General features: G+C 40.8%; 1 protein-coding gene across 2 annotated transcripts; it reads left to right on the forward strand.

Annotated features, from left to right (window-relative positions):
* Positions 1 to 48: 48 nt before the first annotated feature.
* On the forward strand, positions 49 to 13,851 carry casp9 (caspase 9, apoptosis-related cysteine peptidase). 2 transcript variants are annotated; one of them, XM_069183789.1, is made up of 11 exons: positions 49 to 128; positions 396 to 528; positions 2,006 to 2,204; positions 2,881 to 2,985; positions 5,390 to 5,451; positions 6,413 to 6,589; positions 7,181 to 7,270; positions 8,180 to 8,327; positions 8,519 to 8,704; positions 10,708 to 10,817; positions 11,064 to 13,851. In XM_069183789.1, exons 2-11 carry the CDS (start codon positions 397 to 399, stop codon positions 11,166 to 11,168), a joined length of 1,314 nt encoding a protein of 437 aa, XP_069039890.1. In that variant the 5' UTR covers positions 49 to 128; position 396; the 3' UTR covers positions 11,169 to 13,851. The 2 variants fall into 2 exon arrangements, with proteins under 2 accessions (XP_069039890.1, XP_069039889.1); XM_069183788.1 differs by having other exon boundaries at positions 77 to 528.
* Positions 13,852 to 21,321: the final 7,470 nt, after the last annotated feature.

Here is a 21,321-nt window from a genome sequence, read left to right on the forward strand (position 1 = left end):
ACGCTTCCGGTCAACCGGCGTGATGACGTCATTACGCACTGGGCGTGGTTCAGCCATGCAAACACGGAAGAAAATAAAGGATGCTTTTGGAAGACGGCAAGAATTATTACGGAAGAACTTAGGAAAATGTAAAGAACGTTTTAATATGCTTAAGTGGGGTTAAAGGTGCTTGGCTACTGTAGCTTCGGTGAAACGCCCCTTAGTCTGTTACTTTTCTTTTCGTATACGATTGCATGATGGAATTTCCTAACTTGAACAACTAAATTCCTGATTTCGGCATTTCGCTTTCGTTTCGGTTAGGATGTAGTTAGTGTTCGACGTCCAGTTTAGGCTGAACTGAGCTCACGTTAACAGGTTAAGAGTCTTAATCCGCCCCCTCGGGCTCTTGTTTGCAGAATGGATGGCAGGCACAAGAAGATATTACAGAGTAATCGATCCATGCTTGTACAGCAGTTGGATCCCTCAAAACTGTATGATGGACTTCTGTCAAAGGGCGTCTTCACTCAAGACATGATTGATGAAATACAGGTAGGCCTTTAACACACTCAACTGGCCCATTCACAACCACATTTTGAGGTGCCTCGGTTATAAAATAATTCCAACACTGCTGGGAACGTATCCTTGAGATATTGGCAATAACCAATACATTGGATTAAATAATCAGTGTCATCTCCTTATTTTACAGTTTTCACAGTGTTTTCTTCATATGCACCTTAATTTATGTACTCTCTGGAGGAATGTGTTCTATTGTTACAGAGGGTCATACAGTAACTAACAGGAATCTGCAACCTCTGTCATAGAGCAGCCACTGTCCTGCTGGTTTCCATAGTAGCTTTAAATAAAAGTAAGTAATTAATTGATTGAGGACAATCAGAGTATAGCAAAGGGTCTAAAAGCATGTCATTACTGGCTATACAGTATATAAATGTTTTTGTAATAATATTCCAGAGATCTGCACAAATAGTCTTGAAGAGCCACAATCTCTCTTTGTTTGAAAATTATATTGAAAGGTGCTGACCCATATAAAGGTCATTATTATTAGAAATAGGAGATGCAAGATCTCCAAGACAAGATGTGTAGATCCCTGGAATGTAATCTCAAATATATATAGTCAGTAGTGGAATAACAGTTGAGACATGTTGCCTAACAAAAAAAAACAATAGCCTGAAAGGCAGTTCTCTAATCCTTTTTGGTAGGTTCCTCAATAAACAGGCAGAACAAACTAATAAGTATAGACCCATGTCACCTCGATTGAACCTGATCAGTGCACTATAGCTGTGTAAGTGCCCAGTTCCTTGCTTTAGTCATTGCTACTGACAGGGATACCCAAAAGACTGTGACTCTTAAGACCAGCTAAAGGTTGCGCTTCTTTTGGAAGAAGAACACACCCTTTCACAGTCCTAGGTCTTATTAGGACAACATGGGTGGAGTGGTGGCTCTGTGGCTCAGGATCTGTGCCTGTGGCTGGAGGGTTGCTGGTTCAAATCCCGCTGCAGGCAGAGGAATCCTACTCTGTTGGGCCCCTGAGCAAGGCCCTTAACCTCACCTGCTCAAGGGGCGCTGTACAATGGCTGACCCTGCGCTCTGACCCCAAGCTTCTCTCCCTGTCTGTGTGTCTGTGAAAAGACACATTCCTAATTCAAGAAATTGTAAAGGCTTAATAAAGTGATGTTATTATTATTATTATTATTATTATTATTATTATTATTATTATTATGATAGCACCAAGTTGGAAATGTTTCAGCTTTTTAAAATTCCAGGCATGTGTAATTTAATACAATAGTTGGTCCACATTCTGTCTGATAAATGTCCTCCACAGAACAAGCAGGAAACTTTCAGCACTAGGTTTTGGTTTTTACATGAAAGACTGATCAAATCTGAAACAGCTCAAACTGCAACTGAATGGGAGTCTCCTCCATGTCACTGTGATCAGAAGTGTGACGCAGGCCTGCAGCCCGGGGGCCTGTAGTGAAGGAGCTGCTGTTCTCTCTCGTGTCCCCCGCAGAGTGCCGGCACGCGTCGAGACCAGGCCCGGCAGCTGGTGAGAGATCTGGAGACCCGAGGCAGCCGGGCCTTCCCAGCCTTCCTGGAGTGCCTTCAGGAGTCCGGGCAGGGTCACCTGGCGGACGCCTTGCAGAAGGGGGTCAAGATTCAGCCACCTCCACCTGTCCCGGTCCAGCCTGTTCCCATCCCTGTCCTAAAGTGTACGTGCCAAGTCCAGTATTTCTATGATTTGTCGCTCGTTCTGTTTAGTTCTTCTTTGTTTTAATATTGCCAGCAGCCATATCACCCTGCGACTCACAGCTGACAGCCCACTGAAGCTCAGCAGGTGTGAGCCTGGTCAGTACCTGGATGGGAGACCTCCTGGAAAAGACTTAAGGTTTCTGCTGGAAGAGATGTCAGTGGGGACAACAGCAGCTTGTGTGGGTCCTAATGCCCCTGTCACTATACTGTAAACAGGCGCCGTCCTTCGGATGAGATGTAAAACTGAGGTCCTGACTCTCTGTGGTCATTAAAAATCCCAGGGCGTTTCTTGAAAAGAGTATGGGTGTAACCCCGGCATCCTGGCCAGATTTCCCCCTGGCCCTTACCAATCATGGCCTCCTAATAATCCCCCTCTATGAATTGTCTACATTACTCTGCTCTCCTCCCCCACTGATAGCTGATGTGTGGTGAGCGTTCTGGCGCACTATGGCTGCCGTCGCATCATCCAGGTGGGGCTGCACACTGGTGGTGGTGGAGGGGATCCCCCTTACCTCTAAAGCACTTTGAGTGGAGTGTCCAGAAAAGTGCTATATAAGTGTAAGGTATTATTATTATTATTATTATATTAAGAAAAAGTGCCACGTACTGTAACGTGTCTGGTGTTTTATTCAACAGATCCCGATGGAAACAAAGAGATACCCGATAGAGGAGACATACCCTATCATCAAGACAGGCCTACACACAGCCCAGATAACGAAAACTATATGACAACCAGCTATCGTAAGAAATGTTCTACGGTGTTATGATATACTGATGGAAAGGTGCTCTCTTTCTACTAGGAAAAGTTATAAAGTTTATAAGGTTATAAAGCTGCTTCAACTATAGAACTGCAGATCCCTTTTTTTAATTTAATTGTAGCAAGTGTTAAATTGCTCTAAAAATACAAAGTTTTTTTTCCGTTAACTAAATCAGCAACTAATTTATTTTTTACTCAAAGCACATTTTGGAGTAGAGCCAGGTTTACTGTTATTTACTTCAATTAACCTTTTAAAGGTTCATCAAAGATTACCATGTACTGAGCATGCAAGATGTGCTACATTGGAAGAGGTGTTAGTGGGGCCAGCAGGGGGCGCTCACCCTGCGGTCCATGTGGGTCCTAATGCCCCAGTATAGTGACGGAGACACTATACTGTAAACAGGCGCCGTCCTTCGGATGAGACGTAAAAACGAGGTCCTGACTCCCTGTGGTCATTAAAAATCCCAGGGCGTTTCTCGAAAAGAGTAGGGGTGTAACCCTGGTGTCCTGGCCAAATTTCCCATTGGCCCTTACCAATCATGGCCTCCTAATAATCCCCATCTATGAATTGGCTACATTACTCTGCTCTCCTCCCCACTGAGAGCTGGTGTGTGGGGAGCGTTCTGGCGCACTATGGCTGCCGTCGCATCATCCAGGTGGGGCTGCACACTGGTGGTGGTGGAGGGGATCCCCATTACCTGTAACTAGCTTTGAGTGGAATGTCCAGAAAAGCGCTATATAAGTGTAAGCTATTATTATTATTATTATTATTATTATTATTATTATTATTATTACATTCTATCTAGCTGAGGAGCTGTCTAACCCTGGTCCTGGTGGGCCAGTGTATCCTAACGAGCTCATGACTGTCTTAATTGGACCAATTTAATAGATTTATCAGCCATCTCTTTGGGTGCTGCAGTTTTAATGACACTTAGAAGACCTAGGGTATAGACACACCAGTCCGCCAGGGCCAGGATTAGACACCTCTCATCTGAAGAGACAAAACAGCTTTCAGTGATCAAGTTTTTCAAGGGAGATATTGTCGCATACACAATCCTCTGACAGCTGAAATATTCTGTTTTTTCCAGGACATTTCACTTCTTTCAGTGAATATCTGGAGAAAGTAAGGCTTCTGCTGTGATGTTTTTTTGCAGATGAAGCTTTTTACACCACACAACTGTTAAGCTCCAATATCCACCTCTTTGGGGGGAATTAATTGATTTTCTGTTAGGGTCTTCAGTGACATTACAGGTGGTACCGAAGACCCTAGCTCCATCACTGTGTTTGTATACATTGTATATAGTACCGACCTGTCTTTGGACCTACCTAGATGCTGTAAATGTCATGGTAACATACATTGTAGTACTTAGAATCACTTGAAGAAACTATGCACACACTTGTTGTGTGATTGGAAGTGCTGTAAATAACTCTTCAGCACTGCACTAAGATGCAAAGACATAAATAGTATCCTAAGAGTAGCATTATGTGTTAGTTGTGTTGTAACAGACAGATAAGTTCTGGACCCCGAGATGAAGTTGAACAACTGAGTTAATTGCATGCAAGGAACAATAAGATCAAAGAATTGTTCGAAGATATAGGTACAAAGCTCCATTTTATGTAGCAAACTTCAGCTGTTTCTGACGCAAATTGTTACCATGGTAATGGGGGGAGGTCACCTGTGTTAGGACTTTCCCAAGACCTTAAACACTTTGAATGGCCAGTCTTATCTTCCCAGAGTTAGGGAGTCTCTACCTCGCACTTGGAATCTCTTATCAGTTCACTCCCATCCCTGCCATAACTCAGAAGTGCTTAAGCATGGAATGTCTTGTACCAAAAGAAGTCTTTGTGCAGAAAGAAATCAGTTAACCCTTTTTTCACATCTTATATCTTCCATCACAGTTGTTTCTGGGCATTTTCTGGGTTGATAAAAAGATCTGCTGCACAGATGATATTTTAAAAATATGACAAGAAATGGGGGCAACAGCACACAGAGAGCTCAGCCTTGTGGAAGATGCTGTTCCCACCTCTATAGTTACAGTTTCTGCCATCAGGATTTATCCCACTGGAGGTCTACCAGCACGGATAAACTGGGTCGAGACCTCAGCAATCAAACACACAGCCCTGCTTGCCTGGTCCTTCTATGAAATCACAGTCTATAAGTATGTCTGGGACATCTGTGCAGTGCTAGCTTTGTACTGTAAGTTGACTTTCCTGGAAACCTCAGGACACTGAACCTTCTTGTGCTCCTGTATTCACACCCCTAATTTAAAAAAACTGTGGTATCTAAACCACCACCCAAAACACCTTTAAATAGGGTGATAATAATATCAAGCTGAGGGTCTTTGTTGTTTCAGAATGTAATTAATAAAGGCTTATCTCTTGCCTTAGCATCTCAAAAGGATGAACTTGATCCCAAACCACAAGGGAGACCAAGAAGCAACAGCCTCCAGGTAATTAGACCAAACCACTGAAATACTAATTATTTACACCGGGGTTATGGTTGTTTGCTTGTCTGTTCGTTGTGATATATTGCGATACTGTGATAAAATACCCTATTTATAGTTTAGATCAATTGTTTTGTGTTACTTATTCATATTTTAAACCGTTCAGCTTCCCAAAACATTTGACCAATTGACAATCATCACAAAGCGCAGAAAGCCTCTAAATGAGAAAGGTGTCAAAGTCATTTCAATGAAACACCTTTAAAAGCTGAGTGAGTTGTCAGAGTATTTTGTGTGCGAGAAAAGATGTTGAGAAGTATCCAGCCAATTTCTGGGACATTTCCACCTATTTTTTTCTGTTGATCTGACAGTACACCTGCACTTTTGGAAGACAATTTTGAGAGAATGCTGTATATAAAAAAAAAATTCAGACCTGTTTCCAAATCTGTTTCAATTTGGTAAGGCAAGACAGTTTCACTGAAATTCTTCAGTATCCTGTGCTCCAGTATTCATTTATAAGGACGTTACTGCGCCATCTTGTATTGGTACTATAGTTCATGCTCATTCTATGCAAAAGGTGTACTGGTACAGAATACAGCATAGAGGTATGACACCGGCTGTTCTCAATCTACAGACTTTAAAGGCAGTCTTTGTCAGCTGCTTTAATAGCCTTGGTAATCTAAAATTACTGAAAGGCATCAGAGTTTATTCATCCACGGTGAGATATGGACACTCAATAAAAAAAATCAGGAAACAAAAAGAGATCAGAAGGCAAACAAACCAAAGCTGCCTTCAGCCAACTGAGGCAACTGATGAAGTAAGGCTTAAGATTTCTTGAGACTTTCAGATGAAGGTCCTTGTACCTATGTGAAACTCATATATTACCATCAGTGCGACTTTTTTCATCTGAATGTGTTATGCCTTCAGTATGTACTGTAAGATAAATACACCCTCTCATGCGTGGTTTCAGGTGTACAAGATGGATCACAACCCGTGTGGGCACTGCCTCATCATCAACAATGTGGATTTTGAGCGTCAGTCTGGATTAAACAATCGCACAGGATCCGATATTGACTGTGACAGACTGGAGAAAAGATTCAAGGCCTTTAACTTTGTTGTCACTGTCAAGAGAAACCTAAAATCGAAGGTAAATTGAGAAGGCTTGCATATAGCCAACTGTATTGACAGTTTTAGCAAAAAATCCTGCTGCATGGATAGCCTATGTAGCATCTGGGATGGGTGGATGTTTGTTTCCGAAACATTAGTTTTTTACGGGACAGGGTTGTTAGCCTTGTGCCCAACCTCCAACATGGATTACCTGCCGCCCGACGTGGGACATGAACCCACTACCCTGAGATTATGAGTCTCACACTCTACCAACAGAGCTAGGGCCCCCTGTAGCGTTTGGGGTCATTGTTTATTATTGCGTGTTTATTAAAAAAAAAACAGCGTGTTTTTGAGTGGCTCATGACTGAACAAATTCCTCCTGCGCGGTACCTAAAAAGCAACGAGCAACAGCAGAGTGGTAGGACCCCTCCATCCTCCTTTCCTTTTGAATAATTACTTTTTCAACAGACCTGTTCCGTTTCACCCCAAATGTCAATGATTTGCAGTGCAAAACAATGCAGAATTTGAAGAGATGATATCCTTACCTGATGTATACCCATTTTTTTTAAACCTACATTCTTCTCATCTCACCTAGAGCGAGTGATTAAAGTATTCTCTTGTTCCCATACAGCAAATCAGACAAGAGCTGACTGCTTTGTCAAAAAAGGACCATTCAAGTTATGACTGCTGTGTGGTGGTCATTCTGTCGCATGGATCTGAGGTAACTAGCACCTTTAAAGGGAGTGAAGACGGGGTGTTTCCCGAGAATTGTAGGTGACGCAATTCACCTGCTTTGTCCATCCGCTGAAGAAAATAACCAGTTTGCAATTTGAGAGTGTCAAAAGTTTCCAAAACAAAATGTTAGCTAGATGTGTGAAATGTATTTATTATTTAAACTGATTATTTTCAGCATTAGCAGCACTAGTAAGGTTTGACATGTAAACACTTATTTTACCATTGCCATGTTGGGAAATGAGTTTACCTTGGGGGAAATGCAGCTCCATAGTTATGTAACAGTGGTACAGTCTGAGGGGGCAGGGCTATACGGTATCTATTTAGGAGGGGGGGGAGATCTAACAGGAGTTTTGTCTTGCTATAGCTTCAGTGGAGAGCTGATAGGACCTAGGCGTGGTAGGACTCCTGGTCTCTATTTCTTAGAGAAAGGGTTCATTTTTTGTGGGTGTACTAGTTCCATTTTGTTGGGGATTTTTTGCAATATATAATTGTTTGTGAGGAGCACTGTCCTAATAAACATCACTTTTGCACCTCACCTAAGTGCAGTTGTGGCTGAGTCATCATTCTGTTTTAAAAGGACCCCTCCTGCCCTCCCTGTGACATAGGCAAAGGATGCCACCAGAATCACAGCACTTAAAAAAGGAAAGAGGACACTGGGATGTGACACCAGCCATGGGCCATCTTTCCTTGTGTTGAAAAATAAGGGAAGGAGTGACTTTTGATCACACACTACAGGCAGAACATTAAGCTAGCACACAAAATGGAGTGGGGATCTTCGTGTTTTATAAATAAAGCCTTTCATTGTGTTCAATAACGCTCCCAGCAAAGACAGCTTTCCCTGCACCGGTGGCTGACTGCATGGAAACCCTCTGAATGTGTTAATTGTGTTCTGCAGGCAAGCCACTGTCGCTTTCCTGGCGCTGTCCACGGCGTCGACGGCCCCATCGTTGCTGTTCAGAACATTACCAATTATTTGAACGGGCAGAACTGTCCGACTCTGCAGGGGAAACCGAAGCTTTTCTTTATCCAGGCCTGTGGAGGAGGCAAGTGCTGGTTACCTCCTTTGAGCGAAGGGTCGGAATCGTGTGGTCCTCTGTATGCAAAATCGGAACACCATGAGGAAAAGATTGAGAAGTAGATATTGTACTGAACTGCCTGGCAGCTCTGTTGTATACAGGAAATCTAACTTTCTGGGTAATCAAATAGAGGAAAAATATCTGCCTTATTCTTGCAGATGAAAAGGACACGGGATTTGAGGTCTCAGAGGGATTTGGGCCTTCATCAGGTGGCTTGGATGACCAGACCGATGCCATGCCCATGTCATCCAGCAGCGATTTGCTCAGTTTGACTGATGAAGTCGACGCCCGGGCATCCCTCCCTACCCCCAGTGACATCTTGGTGTCATACTCTACTTTTCCAGGTCCCGTAGACGCAGTTCGTATGAGCAGTCTGTGTTGTGGTTTGACATTGCAGTTTGGGGTCTTGTGTTTATGATCGGAATGACTTTTTTTTTTATTGCTGGCAATACAAAAACTACAGAAGCCATTGCTGCCATCAAGGGAAAAAATATCCCCTTAATTACGAGATAGCAGTGATTACGTCAGTGTGTGTACAACCTGTTACACTGTGCACTGAACCCATTCAGAAGCTACTGTGGCACTTTCGGTTTAATGAAACTTTCAGTGTCGATGTCCAGCGCCGCAGAATTTGTACGGATCTACTTTCGACTGGGGTTTAGTCATAATGACATCTTGCAATTTTTAGCCGATATGAACAGAATCATTATAAGCACGAGGACCAGTTTTGTGGGATTTAGAGATCAACGCAATGATGGTTCTGTTATGAACAGTTACATGTGCGGTCAGTCCCACCGCTTAAAACCGTAAGTCCGCACGTAGCGATATTGTAGGTATTAAATGACAATTGTGCTATCGCGTGATCACATAAAGTACGCGAGAATGCGGGAATTACTATCTCGTAATTACGAGATAAGGGTGAGGATTTTTTTTCCCTTGGTGGCAGCAATGCGCCTCCGTAAAAAAAATGCTGTAGGGGCAAAAAGTGATATGAGACCATAAATATTTTATAATAGAGAGCTGTCCCATTACCAACCAACAGCCAGTTTGTCCCTAAAATGATTCACCTCAGGAAAGGCAAAACCGTGTATTTTAAACAAATATGTAACTTGTTTAAGTCCCTAAAGGTCAACAGGAGGCTGTTCGAGCCTGTCTAGCTCATTTGATAGCTAGTTTTCTATGCTACCAATCTGCTGGATCTCATTTAACCATTTCTTAAAGACCCCAGAGACTCTGCATCCACAGTATAGCTAGGTATCGTGTTCCAAACTTGCACAAACCTGATTGAACATGCGCATGTTATACTCTCTACTTCGTGTTGTTTTATTGGTTCGAAAGCTGAAAATGAAATGCAGCTCCAAATCTTTTTGCTTGTAGAATTAGATCCCGTACAATGTGGGAAGGCAGGTGAATCTTGAGAACTGTGTCAGGAAACCTTGATCTTCTCTCTCAAGGTCTCCTTCCTGCCTGCAGTTCCCTCATCCAGTCATAGCCCTGTTATAGATGATCACTCTTTGCACTTTTGTTCTCTAAAAACGCCAAGAAAAGCAGTTTTATTTATGAATGCCTTGGGGGAGAGACCTGCTTATGATTGCAGTATTGTTGTCTTTTATATTGTGTGCAGATTCACTTGTTTTTGCTTTGACAAGGAACTGTTCACACTGGGTTTTCAACCAGTTTACAGGAATTAAGTTGTGGAGTTAATTAATTTGTAGGGCAGCATGATAGCACAGTTGTCTGCATTGCTGCCTCACAGTGCAGCGATCCATGGTTTGCCACCGGACCTGGGGTGCTGTCTGTGTGGAGTTTGTATGTTTTCCCCATGTTTGTGTGGGTTTCCTCTGGGTGCTCCAGTTTCCCCCCGCAGTCGAAACACAGGCTGGTAGGTTGATTGGCTGCTGGGAAAGATAGCCCTGGTGTGAGTGTATGCCTGTATGTGTGTCTGTCTGCCCTTGTGAAGGACTGGCGTCTAGTCCAGGGTGTATCCTGCCTTGCGCCCGTTGCTTGCTGGAATAGGCTCTGGCTCCACTCTGACCCTGAATTTAAAGAAACAGGTTAGAAAAGGTATGGACTAAATTATTTTGTCATTTATTTTGTTGCATAAGCAGCTATGGTACTGCCTAGTGTGAGTCTAAAGATGTTGACATTTTAAGATGCAGTTTGACTGTGATAACCTCCTTTATCTCTTAAACCCCTCCCTGATTATCTCCCTATTGCTTCTACCCTAGTGGCTCTAACAACAAGATGTTTGAGAAAATACAAAAACAAACATATGTGACTGCAAATCTGATATCAAGCTTCTTTTTTTTCCTGTGGTCCTGATATTTTTTGTTGTGGTCGCACACAGGCTATGTTTCTTGGAGAGACACAGCAGCCGGATCATGGTATGTGGAAACTCTGGATAACATCCTTGCCCAGAATGCCAAGGATGAAGACCTTGTCACGATGCTGATGATGGTAGGCCTTTATTATAAGATTAAGATTGAAGGAGCTGAGCCTGTCACTTTAATGGAGTTTCTCGGTATGTGATAAGAATGTGATGTGTTTACTATATTTAAAAACAGAACATTAAAGGTCTCTTGATTTATGTAGGTATTGTATTGTATTTTATGTCTGTGGCCATTGCACAAGGGATAATCATGAGCCCAACATCAGACTTTGTATGATCCTTTTTGATCCTTCTACCCTTATTTCTCTTCACAGGTTACGGATAAAGTGTCCCAGATTTCTGCCAAAGGAATTTACAAACAGATGCCTGGGTCCTTCAATTTCCTGCGTAAACGCCTCTTCTTTCAAATATTGCCATAGTGCCAGGGATTCCTCCCGAATAATTGAAAATAATTACTTCAGCAAATAAGAATTTACCTCACTACGTGAACAAAGAGTTTTAAAATATTTTTTCTCTAAGAATTTTGGGAATCATTTTCGGAGTACGTGGAAGTATTTTCTAGATTTTGTGTGATTGTACCTACACTGAAATTATGAATTGTTTTTCCAGTGGTTACTTTTCATGTACCTTTTTAATGCTTATTCATTATTCGTAATTGTGTGCACATGGCAGAGGTGTGTTACATGCAGTCTCTCTGAGTTTCTGTTTTTCTGCAGAATCCGTACTATGTCCCACTGTTGATCACCCAGATAAGGACTCTTGAATATGTGCTGGGAAATCAGTATCGGTACTTAATGTTGTGTTGCAAAAGGAAAACTTTGCTTCAATTGCTGAACTAAGTACGGGAGATTTCTTCTTCTCAATTTCTTAAAGTAACTACCAGATGCAAGTTGGTGAAAGAAAGAGTAGGTGTGGATAAAGCAAACCACGTAAAGTAAAACCCAGGAATTTTTGAAACATTAGCTTGAAAGTTTGGAAAGGTGAAAACAAAAATTGCATTCAAGCAGAAAGCTTCATCATTCTGACAGTGTGACACAGGACATCGCTTAACTTTGAGCACGTGTTCCATTGAACATCATCCTCTGGAGTTTTTTTGCTAGTGCTTTTCAACAATTGTGATGTTAAAGAAATTAAACTCATGCATAATCTAGAATACTCATACGATTTCTTCTTAAGTCACACATTTTGTGGCCAAACTGCCTGAAGATACATTCAAATGAATTGTTTACTTATAGTTACACTCCTGTCTTTCTGTAAGAGGAATGGACAAACATTACCAAATGTACGTTTGCTTCATTGCCACAGACCTATCGAAATTTAATTATGGTTGTAATTTAAGAAAATGGTTGCTTCTGGACTCGGTGTTGTGTACAGGTATCCAACCCATTTTTCTAGGTTTTCATTTGTAATGACTTTTCAGAATGTTTGAGCATTTGGTTTTCCCTCGGAGGCTTTGTGTTGCAATTTGTAGATCAAGGTAAAAAAAATCTGATTTAATGTGTCTTGATCTCAGACTTTTAGGCTACAAAATGTATTAATTTGGATGGGGGGTGCAGACTTTCTCTAGGCACTGTAAATGCTAGCAATTTACAGGGAGTACATTCAACATAAGATCTGGAGTTCTGGATGAGTGTATTTCTCTCCTCATATATGTTAGAGGAACCCAGCTAGTGGACTGTGTACCCCAGAGGGTACTTAAAGATGAAATTACCATTCAGTGAAAAATGCATTTTACCTTCGGAACTTTATCATTTGTCTCCATACATACTGTATAGTGTCCTGCTGTTGTTTTGCAGTATTGTATAGTGCAAGTCATGGCAGGGAAGGATTTATAAATCTATGAACAATATACTGGCAGGAGCTGCAGTAAGGCTTTCCTGTGCTAGTAGATGTTAGTAACAGGCTTGGTGTTGCTGCTGCTCTGCTTTGTAACATCTTGCAGAATTCCTGTCCTGGCAGTTCCTCATCCATTCTTCCAGTGACAGTGCAGACCACAGAGGATCTGGCATCTGGGGACTCTGCTAGTGTCTACTGGTAGCAGTATTTTTTTATTTATGAATCCTTCAAAACTAAGCCTTTTGCAAAAATATAGGTAAAGGATTATTCCATGCTGAAAAGTAAAGAGGCACAACATTTCAGCTGGTGAGCCTTCTTCCGGCTCAAATTATAATTTATGTGATGTGTAATAATGTAATAGTATTATAAATCAATCATAAAGGTATTAATGACACCTGAAGACCTGGAATGTTGTGTCTGTTCCTTTGCAGCCTACACATGCTGACGCAACTACCTACTTGAACTCTTTCTGCAAAAATGTCAGGTTGTGAAAAAACTAACGTTTTTCATCAGGTAACCAAAAAGCAATGGACCTGAAAATATGAAAACTGAGGCATTAACTAGTGCATTTGTTCTGCAGTGCAATGTTTTATGTTTTACTATGGCTGTTGACTAGTTCATTCACATTATTACATGACGATGTTTGGTAGTTAAGTAGTTAATTGGTCCAAGGATCCCATCCAGCTATTTTGTGAAAAATGTCAGAGTATCAACTTCAACCAGCATGGCTGGCTTCCTGACCCCTGAACCCTTTGTGTAAAGTGCCTCCTGTTGTTTATTTTAAGTGCACTTCCACTTAATTTGAATTAGAGATCACTTCCTACTAATCAGACTATACCTGAGTACCACTCATAAGATACAGTAGGAAATGAAAATGAGAGACTTCTGCGTAAAATCTAGACAACACAGTAGTAAAATGATATTGTGAAACGATAATTACAGTTATTAAGAAATGAAACACTATCCACATTTAATGAGTGAGTCAAAGCATGATTTGTACTGTACTTTATATCTACAAACTGTGATTTTTTTATATTATGTTCTCTTGGCAACAGGTTAGCCAAAGTTCCAAGGTTTGGAAGGGAACTTTTTTAAAATACAAGGAGCAATAATAAATATGATGTCTTACCTGTTCTTATTCCCAAAAAGGCAAAAAATATGTTTACCTGTTGCCTGGGTTTGAGGCAGTGAAGTCTGTGGTGCTGTTTTTTTTTTCAATATGTTGTTGATTCATGAAATTTTAAATAAAATATCAAATTTCAATGAGATGGATGAAAGTGTACTTACTCCATGGTTATGTCTGTATGCTCTTACGATCCATGATTTAGATATCATTGTTTTTCGCTGTGTGATGGTACCCTTATTACATCTCTGGAACTGAATTGAACTGAATAGATCTCTGCAGGCACATTTCACTGGTCTGTTTTTGGTTCTTGTCTTTGGCCTCCTGTGGGTTATCTTCGATCAGGGTGTGTGAATCAGCTCACTGAGTGATTCTGAGCTTTGAGGTTTAACTGCCCGCCACTTACCCAACAAAGTCCTTTTCATAAAGTAACCATAGAGAAAGTATTTTCAATTCCTCTGTTGTAGCCATAACAATTCTAGAACAATGAATGAGATTCAGGAGTAAAATTGCTGGCAAAAAGTCAGTCATCATCACATCCAATAAGGACATCTCATGAGCTTCAGTGAATCATTTCCAGGAGTTCATTTTTAAATTGTTTTAAAGGGGTGAATGAGGGCATTAAATCAGTTGGAGAACTACAGTTGATAGAAGGTGACAAGGGAACAAGGGAATGTGAAAAATAAGCTGGGACATGTTAACGCATGACCTCTTATTTTACTTGTATAAATGACCCATATTTTAACAAACCCTGTTAAAACCTTTTAGAAAATAGTGACATCGCTGTTTCAAATCACAATAATATTTACCAAATGCATGTTGTATTAAAAGTATTCTTATCCTGCTGGGTGCTGCATTTCAGCGGTGGATGACATTAGTCAATATGTGATTAAAAGTGCTGTCTATATGCATGCGTTTGTTTCTTCTTCATCTTCATCTTCTTCTTGATGCAATATGTATCAGCAGCTAGATCACCCTGCAGCTCACAGCCGGCAACCCACTGAAGCTCAGCAGGTGTGAGGCTGGGCAGTCCCTGCACGGGAGACCTCCTGGGGAAAATCTAAGGTTGCTGCTGGAAGAGGTGTTAGTGGGGCCAGCAGGGGGCGCTCACCCTGTGGTTTGTCTGGGTCCTAATGCCCCAGTATAGTGAGGGGGACACTGTACTAAAAAAAGGCACCGTACTTCTGATGAGACTTTAAACTGAGGTCCTGAACCTCGGTGGTCATTAAAAATCTCATGGCGTTTCTTGAAACATTAGTGGAGTAGCACTGGTGTCCTGGATAAATTTGCCTCTTGCCTTTATTGGTCATGGCCTCCTAATAATACCTTTAGATTGGCTTCGTTACTCTCTCCTCCCCATTGACGACTGGTGTGTGTTGAGCGTACTGGCGCACTTTGGTCGAACTTTGGCTGCCATCACATCATCCAGGTGAGGGCTTTATATTGGTGGCAATGGAGGGGGGTCCCCAATACCTGTAAAGCTCTTTGAGTGCAGTGTCAAGAAAAGAGCTATATAAATGTAAGGATTATTATTATGTGCGATATGTTGAATAGAGTACAGCACAGATAAAAGTCTGTTGCCTATAGGTTTTTAGTACACATAAATTAGAAATAAAGCAGTTACAACAAAACTCTGCAATCAATAGTCCTACCCGAAACTGAACCGATAAGTTGTTTCTCATTGGCCACAGCAAAAAAAGAGAAAAGTACTGTGCATTTTTATGCAACGTGACAGCTCTTCTGTGAGGAGACTGCAGTACAGGAGAATGACCACAAGAGGCCACAAGAGGTGTAGCAATGCGTGAGGAATCCCAGCTTCAACCCAGACTCTAACTGCCTGGACCACAGGAAGAGTCATAATTAATAATAATAATTGCTTACACTTATATAGTGCTTTTCTGGACACTCCACTCAAAGCGCTTTACAGGTAATGGGGACCCCCTCCACCACCACCAATGTGCAGCCCCACTTGGAGTAGCACTGAAACGTCACCTGGGAGTCCTTACTAGTGGTGTGTTTGATGAGCTCTGTTATTAAATTAATTTTTACACATTCATTTCCATCGCGTCCATCAACATCTACATTTCAACTCAGTGACAACTGATATACTGTATCACGGAACTGTTGGACCGTGTAGTAAAGCCTATTATTCCAGCTGTTGCGCTGTGACAGGTGGCTCTCTGGCTTAAAAATGAAGGTACCTGGAGCTAATACATCAATAAGAAGTGAGAAGCAATGTTAAGACATGTGTTGTGATTCTGCTCGAGAGCCATAAGAAATGCTGAGTGAGGATCAGAGAGGATTTCACAACACTTTCTTTGGATCTAGTAAATAGTTAATACCCTTTCTTCCATTCATCCATTTTCTCACCACATCATCCAATTTAGGGTCGCAGCAAAGCCAGAGCCTATCCCAGCATGCAACGGGCACAAGGCAGGATACACTCTGGAAGGGATGCCAGTCCATCACAGAGCACATACCCTTTCTTTAAAAAGATAAATACACATTCCCAAAGTTGAGCATTTCCCTCAGAATGCAGCTCAAGAGACGCTTTCTGGATGGGCTTTTAAACTATTTTTCACTCGCAAGAAAAGATAAGATAGGCTGGGGTTAAGACGATAAACGTCTCGTCTTAATATGAAGCAGCTGCCTACTGAATCCATGCCGAGAGAGAACCGCCTTTCTTTCCCTGTAACAAAATGATTGAAGGCATAAGGAGAAGCAGTGGGCATTTTCTTTGGCCACCTCTCTGGTGCCCTGAGAAGTGCCAGGAGCCTAACTGGTAGGTCAGAAGTAGCTCTTGCACCTACAGTAGAAGCCAGGGATGTGTTGATCAATAATAAACCTATAAGGGATGTAATTCTCAGTGAAGCACATGTCCTCTGAATGTAAAAATATGTTTCCTACTTCTGTTTATGTTGACAGCCTTTATTCAAGGGAAACTGCTAACTGAAGTTTGGGAGGGATGATGACATCACTGGCTTTTGTCCCAGCTGTTCCAAATCAATATTATTCCCAGTGTCATTGCTCACATATGCAGTATCATACACAAATCTGTCTTTTAACACTACTCCTCGCCCACATCTCCTCCATCCCTTCTCCACCTGTGCAGTTCACTATATACTCAATAAACCTCCGCAGGCACGTCCAGTTCTTAGATGTCGTAATTCCGCATGAAAATCGAAAACTTGAGACCAGCAAGTAACAGTCTCTTCTAAAAAAAAAAAAGCAAACCTGACACAGAAGATTGGCAAAACCATACTATATTTTAATGACAGTAATAAAATGCAATCTCTCTTGTAAGACTGAATGAACCTGAGAATTACTTAAACAACTGAAATAAATAGAATACAACAATAGAAATAAAGCCTTTGCTGGAACTCGGAGCACAGTTTTAAACCTGGACATTGCCTGACACAGGCTCTGTCGTTTGTGTAGCTACAGTATGAGCAAATCAGGAATAACTTTCTTTCTTTTGTTCTTCCAATTGACTTCTCAGCAGAATCATTTATAGATCTCTGAGACATTCTGTCTCATCATCTGATGAAATCAGGACAATCATCCAGTGGTGATGGAGTAATTTCTTGTCAGTTTTCAAGTGGTTTGGAACTCCTCCAGCATCCTGTTATATCCTTTGTTACTTACTGAAATACTGTAGTTATAGCCATTAGAAGCGAAACTCAATCATCACATCTAGGGCAAGCTGATAATTTGCTGCTAGTTAGACCTTTATCTTCTTTATAGATTTAGTGTTTTGAAGACCTACAAGACCAAGCAAGGCCTGGACCCAGTCAAAACTTCGGTTTTCCTGCCAATTGCAAATACAAAAAACTAATTTCTCTTGACAGTGGTTTTCCACTACGTTCACGTTTCAAGGCATCCTTGGCAAACTTCAACAACAAGTGATATGTTTGCAATTTGCTATTGGCAAAAAGGAGATACGTTTTAATCGTGGCCCAAGGCTTTGGATATATTAAGACAAATAATAAAGCAATTACATGTGAGAAAGTTAATTCGATTTTATTTTATGTCCATTGGCATTCCAGGAGATTGTCATGACAACGAGATAGTATTGTTCCCACAACTGGAAATGTGTATGTATCCAGGCACTTTTTAGAAAAAGTGTTTGAGCAATATTTAAATGTAAACAATGTCTATCCAACCATTGTTGAAGATATTAAGGCTAAAAATGTTTGCTCTGTTAATCTAACATAAAATATTGCTTAGTCACTCATTTCTCCAGACATATAACTCTAGAACTTCTCTCCCTTCTCATCAGCATTTGTGCATAGTTTTCTGTCAGTCCTCTCCTTACACAAGACAGAAATTTCAATCTAAGCGCTAAAATGAGTCATTTATACCCTGGCTGCCATTGCATCATCCAGGTGTTGGCTACATAACCTGTGAAGTGCTTTGAGTGGAGTGTCAAGAAAATTCCCATATAAGTGTAAGGAAATATTAATATTCCCTATGGATCAAGTCATATTCCAAGTGCTGAGACAGAAGTTTGGTTTCTAATCGTAGATCCTCAGCTTAGAACATTTAACAGAAAGCTACAGTACTTCTTATCTCATGTATAGCAGTTCCTTTTTTATTTTCAGTGTTAAGATCCTTTTATAATGTCGCATAGACCTTTCAGGAACATCAAACAGCAGGAATAATTGCTTTTCAACTTGTTAAATTCAAAGGGAATTGCAGGGAAGATCATGATACAATCTTTACAGCTTATTCAATTCAAAGGGAAAAATTGCAGTAAAGATCTTGATAAAAGGAGTAATTGCCTTTGAAGGACACATTGTTAAGCATGGCTACTGTCTGCATCTTGAAATATACTATAATTCATTGTTTCTAAGCAGAACCAAATTAATTCTAACGTATTAATTAGAGTCTATGATAGTCTTCTAAAAACTGTAGACAACTTAGTGTCTTTCAGTGTATCTGAACTTCCAGATAGTGTTAGCTCCAGACACTTTTACAATATGTCTCAAGGCTGTTTTTGCTGTTCAAAATGTTATTAAAATTAGAATGTTATCTGTATTTTTTATAACAGGAATTTCTAGGTGGTAGTTTTGCAGCAAAATAGTTTTGATATGGACATTGTTTCTTTTGTCTCTGTTAAAGCCCTCTGGAGGTTACTGGTTCAAATCCAGATTGACTTAAATTTAATTCTAAGTGGCTTGTGTCAGGTCTCTCTCTCAGACTCCGAATGCTCCCATCTGTGTTGTGGGATCACAATGTGGAAAAGACTAAGGTAAAATTGGCGCATGCTTTCACAGAACGTCCGCATATAGTCCACACCTCAGTGCTCTTGTGAGGGTTATAATTAAGGAATGAATCTGGAAAATTAAGGTGATATAAAAAGGAAAATGATCCTAAAAAATACAAATCTTGTAAAAAAAAAACAGAAACTACCTAAAGCCCATGGTAGTCTGGATCTCCAAAGATGCTGGTGTGAAGTTAATCTGAAGACCCTTTGTCTTCACTTCAGCTGACTGCAAGTCTGGAAGTTATCAGGACAGTCTGTCCTCCACTTGATGCTACTGTTTGGCTCAGATGCCTGTGCTCCGAGAAAATATAAAGGGTTTTGATCGTTTGATAATAGCCATGTTTCAGTGGATCCAGTGGAAAGAGAAAGAAATAAGACTTCTGCAGCAGAAGAATACCACAGGTTCCATTCTACTTCACATCAGACAGCATACAGTACAGGGCTTTATGCTTCACGTTATTTTATTTTGATTTAAAAATCGAAATCACATTTGCTCTTCTGCAACTTTGTGCAACAGTCACCAGCTTCTAAAACCAGACCTGGTGAAAAAGTCAGTACTGGCCCAGTCCAAGCACTGCTGCTCAGTATTGTATCATATAATACTTATTATCAGTATCAGTGATAATACGATTTATTATCATTACTACTTATTACTACTGATTTATCAATAATTGCTGGGTCCTGTCCCCAAAGGTGTCAGTGCAGCCTCTTATAAAGCTAATCATATCATGCTGAATAGATTAGAAAGGATAGTTACTGGAGCTATTTTGTAGTGGTTTAAATCTTTTTTACCTGACAGAAAAAAACATCTTTAAACTTGATGGTGTTCCATCCCATCACCACTGGTCATATTTTACATCCTGCAAGGTTCTGTTCTCTGTTCCATTCTTTTTAGAATCTATACATTAACATTGGGTCTGGTTCTTTGTAGGCTTTGTATGAGCTTTCACTTCCATGCTGCCTGCAACATGCCAATGGCCCTCTCCCTTGCTTCTGGTGACATTCGAGACATTATGGAACCTTTTTCTTGCAGAGACCTAAGCTTTGAATTAAGGCCTTTTTAAAGGTGACCTGATCAGGCATTGTTCTACCTGGACCTCGTTGAGTAAAAGTGCACCTAACGAGCTTTCGTGTGATCGGCAAGTTGCAATGCCTCACTGCACAAGCTGTATTGCTGGTCAGAGGGCTTAAAACAAATTGACAACTTTTTGTGAAAGTACAACAGCTATAACTAGAGTATTCTTATTCCAGAAAAAGTTGTGTTTCCTTTTTCCTTCAGTATAAATTCACAGCTCAGCTGCTTGGACTTAAATTAAAACTAAAACTTACAGTATGAGCATATAAGCATATATCTGGAGTTTTGCCTTCATTGCACTGGTTCCCTGTAGATTTCAGAATTTGGTTTAAAATCCTACCACTCACCTTTGTGACTCCTGATTCCAGCAGAGGAATGTTATCTCCCTATACACCTGCACGACATTTATGCTCTTTAAACTCTTTCAGTCCTCCACGTAGCCTATGCTTTCTGTAGTTTTCCCATGGCTGTAGAATAATAATGTCACAGCCCATATTAGACTTAGCAAAAATTATTTGTATTAAGTGATGAGTATGCAAGTGTGTTTCAAATGCCTTTGCTTGTTCTTTGTTTTACTGTCGACTCAGCTAGATGTCTTAAGAGCTAGATGTCTACTGATGTCTTCTCAGCTAGATGTCTTAAGAAGCCCAGGTCCATTCTCAAAGACCAACAGTCATCCCAGTCACAAACTATTTGCTCTCCTATCGTCTGGTAAACAGTATCGAAGCTTTCTGTCAAAGTCCAACAGATAACGGAACAGCTTCTGCCTCCAGGCAATAAGACTGCTACACAGCCAACCTGCAGCTCCTTCAGCAAATCACCTGTAATGGCTACATGGAGATAAAGTTTTCATTGTATTTGGCATACTGCACAACTTAATATATTGCATTTCATTGCCAGCATATGCCATTGCCAGCAACTACTGCTGCATGCTGTATTGTTGTGCATTTGATAAATAAACTTTGATTGACTCCCTTGGACTGCTGTGTCATGAAAGATGCTATAAAAATAACAAAAACATAGAATTCACTGCTTCCTCATTTGGTGTTAACTTTCCTTCAAGCCAAGCAGATAACCAGTGGCAGGTGTCGAAATGGCTTGGTATTCATCCCTCTATTTTCTAACTGCTCCTTTCAGTTCAGGGTTATGGGGGAGCTGGAGTCTGTCCTGTCAGGAAATGGGCTCAAGGACTTCAGTCCATCACAGGGTGGGTTAGAATAAAATAGAAAATGATACAAGATTCTGATTATGTATAAAGTGGGATTGTTCAGA

Source organism: Lepisosteus oculatus, chromosome 25 (genome assembly GCF_040954835.1).
Source record: "Lepisosteus oculatus isolate fLepOcu1 chromosome 25, fLepOcu1.hap2, whole genome shotgun sequence".
Lineage (NCBI taxonomy): Eukaryota > Metazoa > Chordata > Actinopteri > Semionotiformes > Lepisosteidae > Lepisosteus > Lepisosteus oculatus.

Excerpts from the sequence above, each read along its gene's own strand:
- casp9 (XM_069183789.1), top strand. The coding sequence starts at position 397 with ATGGATGGCAGGCACAAGAAGATATTACAGAGTAATCGATCCATGCTT. Across the intron at positions 2,205-2,880 it reads TCCCATCCCTGTCCTAAAGT|ATCCCGATGGAAACAAAGAG; the intron begins GTACGTGCCAAG and ends TTTATTCAACAG. Across the intron at positions 8,328-8,518 it reads TATCCAGGCCTGTGGAGGAG|ATGAAAAGGACACGGGATTT; the intron begins GCAAGTGCTGGT and ends TTATTCTTGCAG.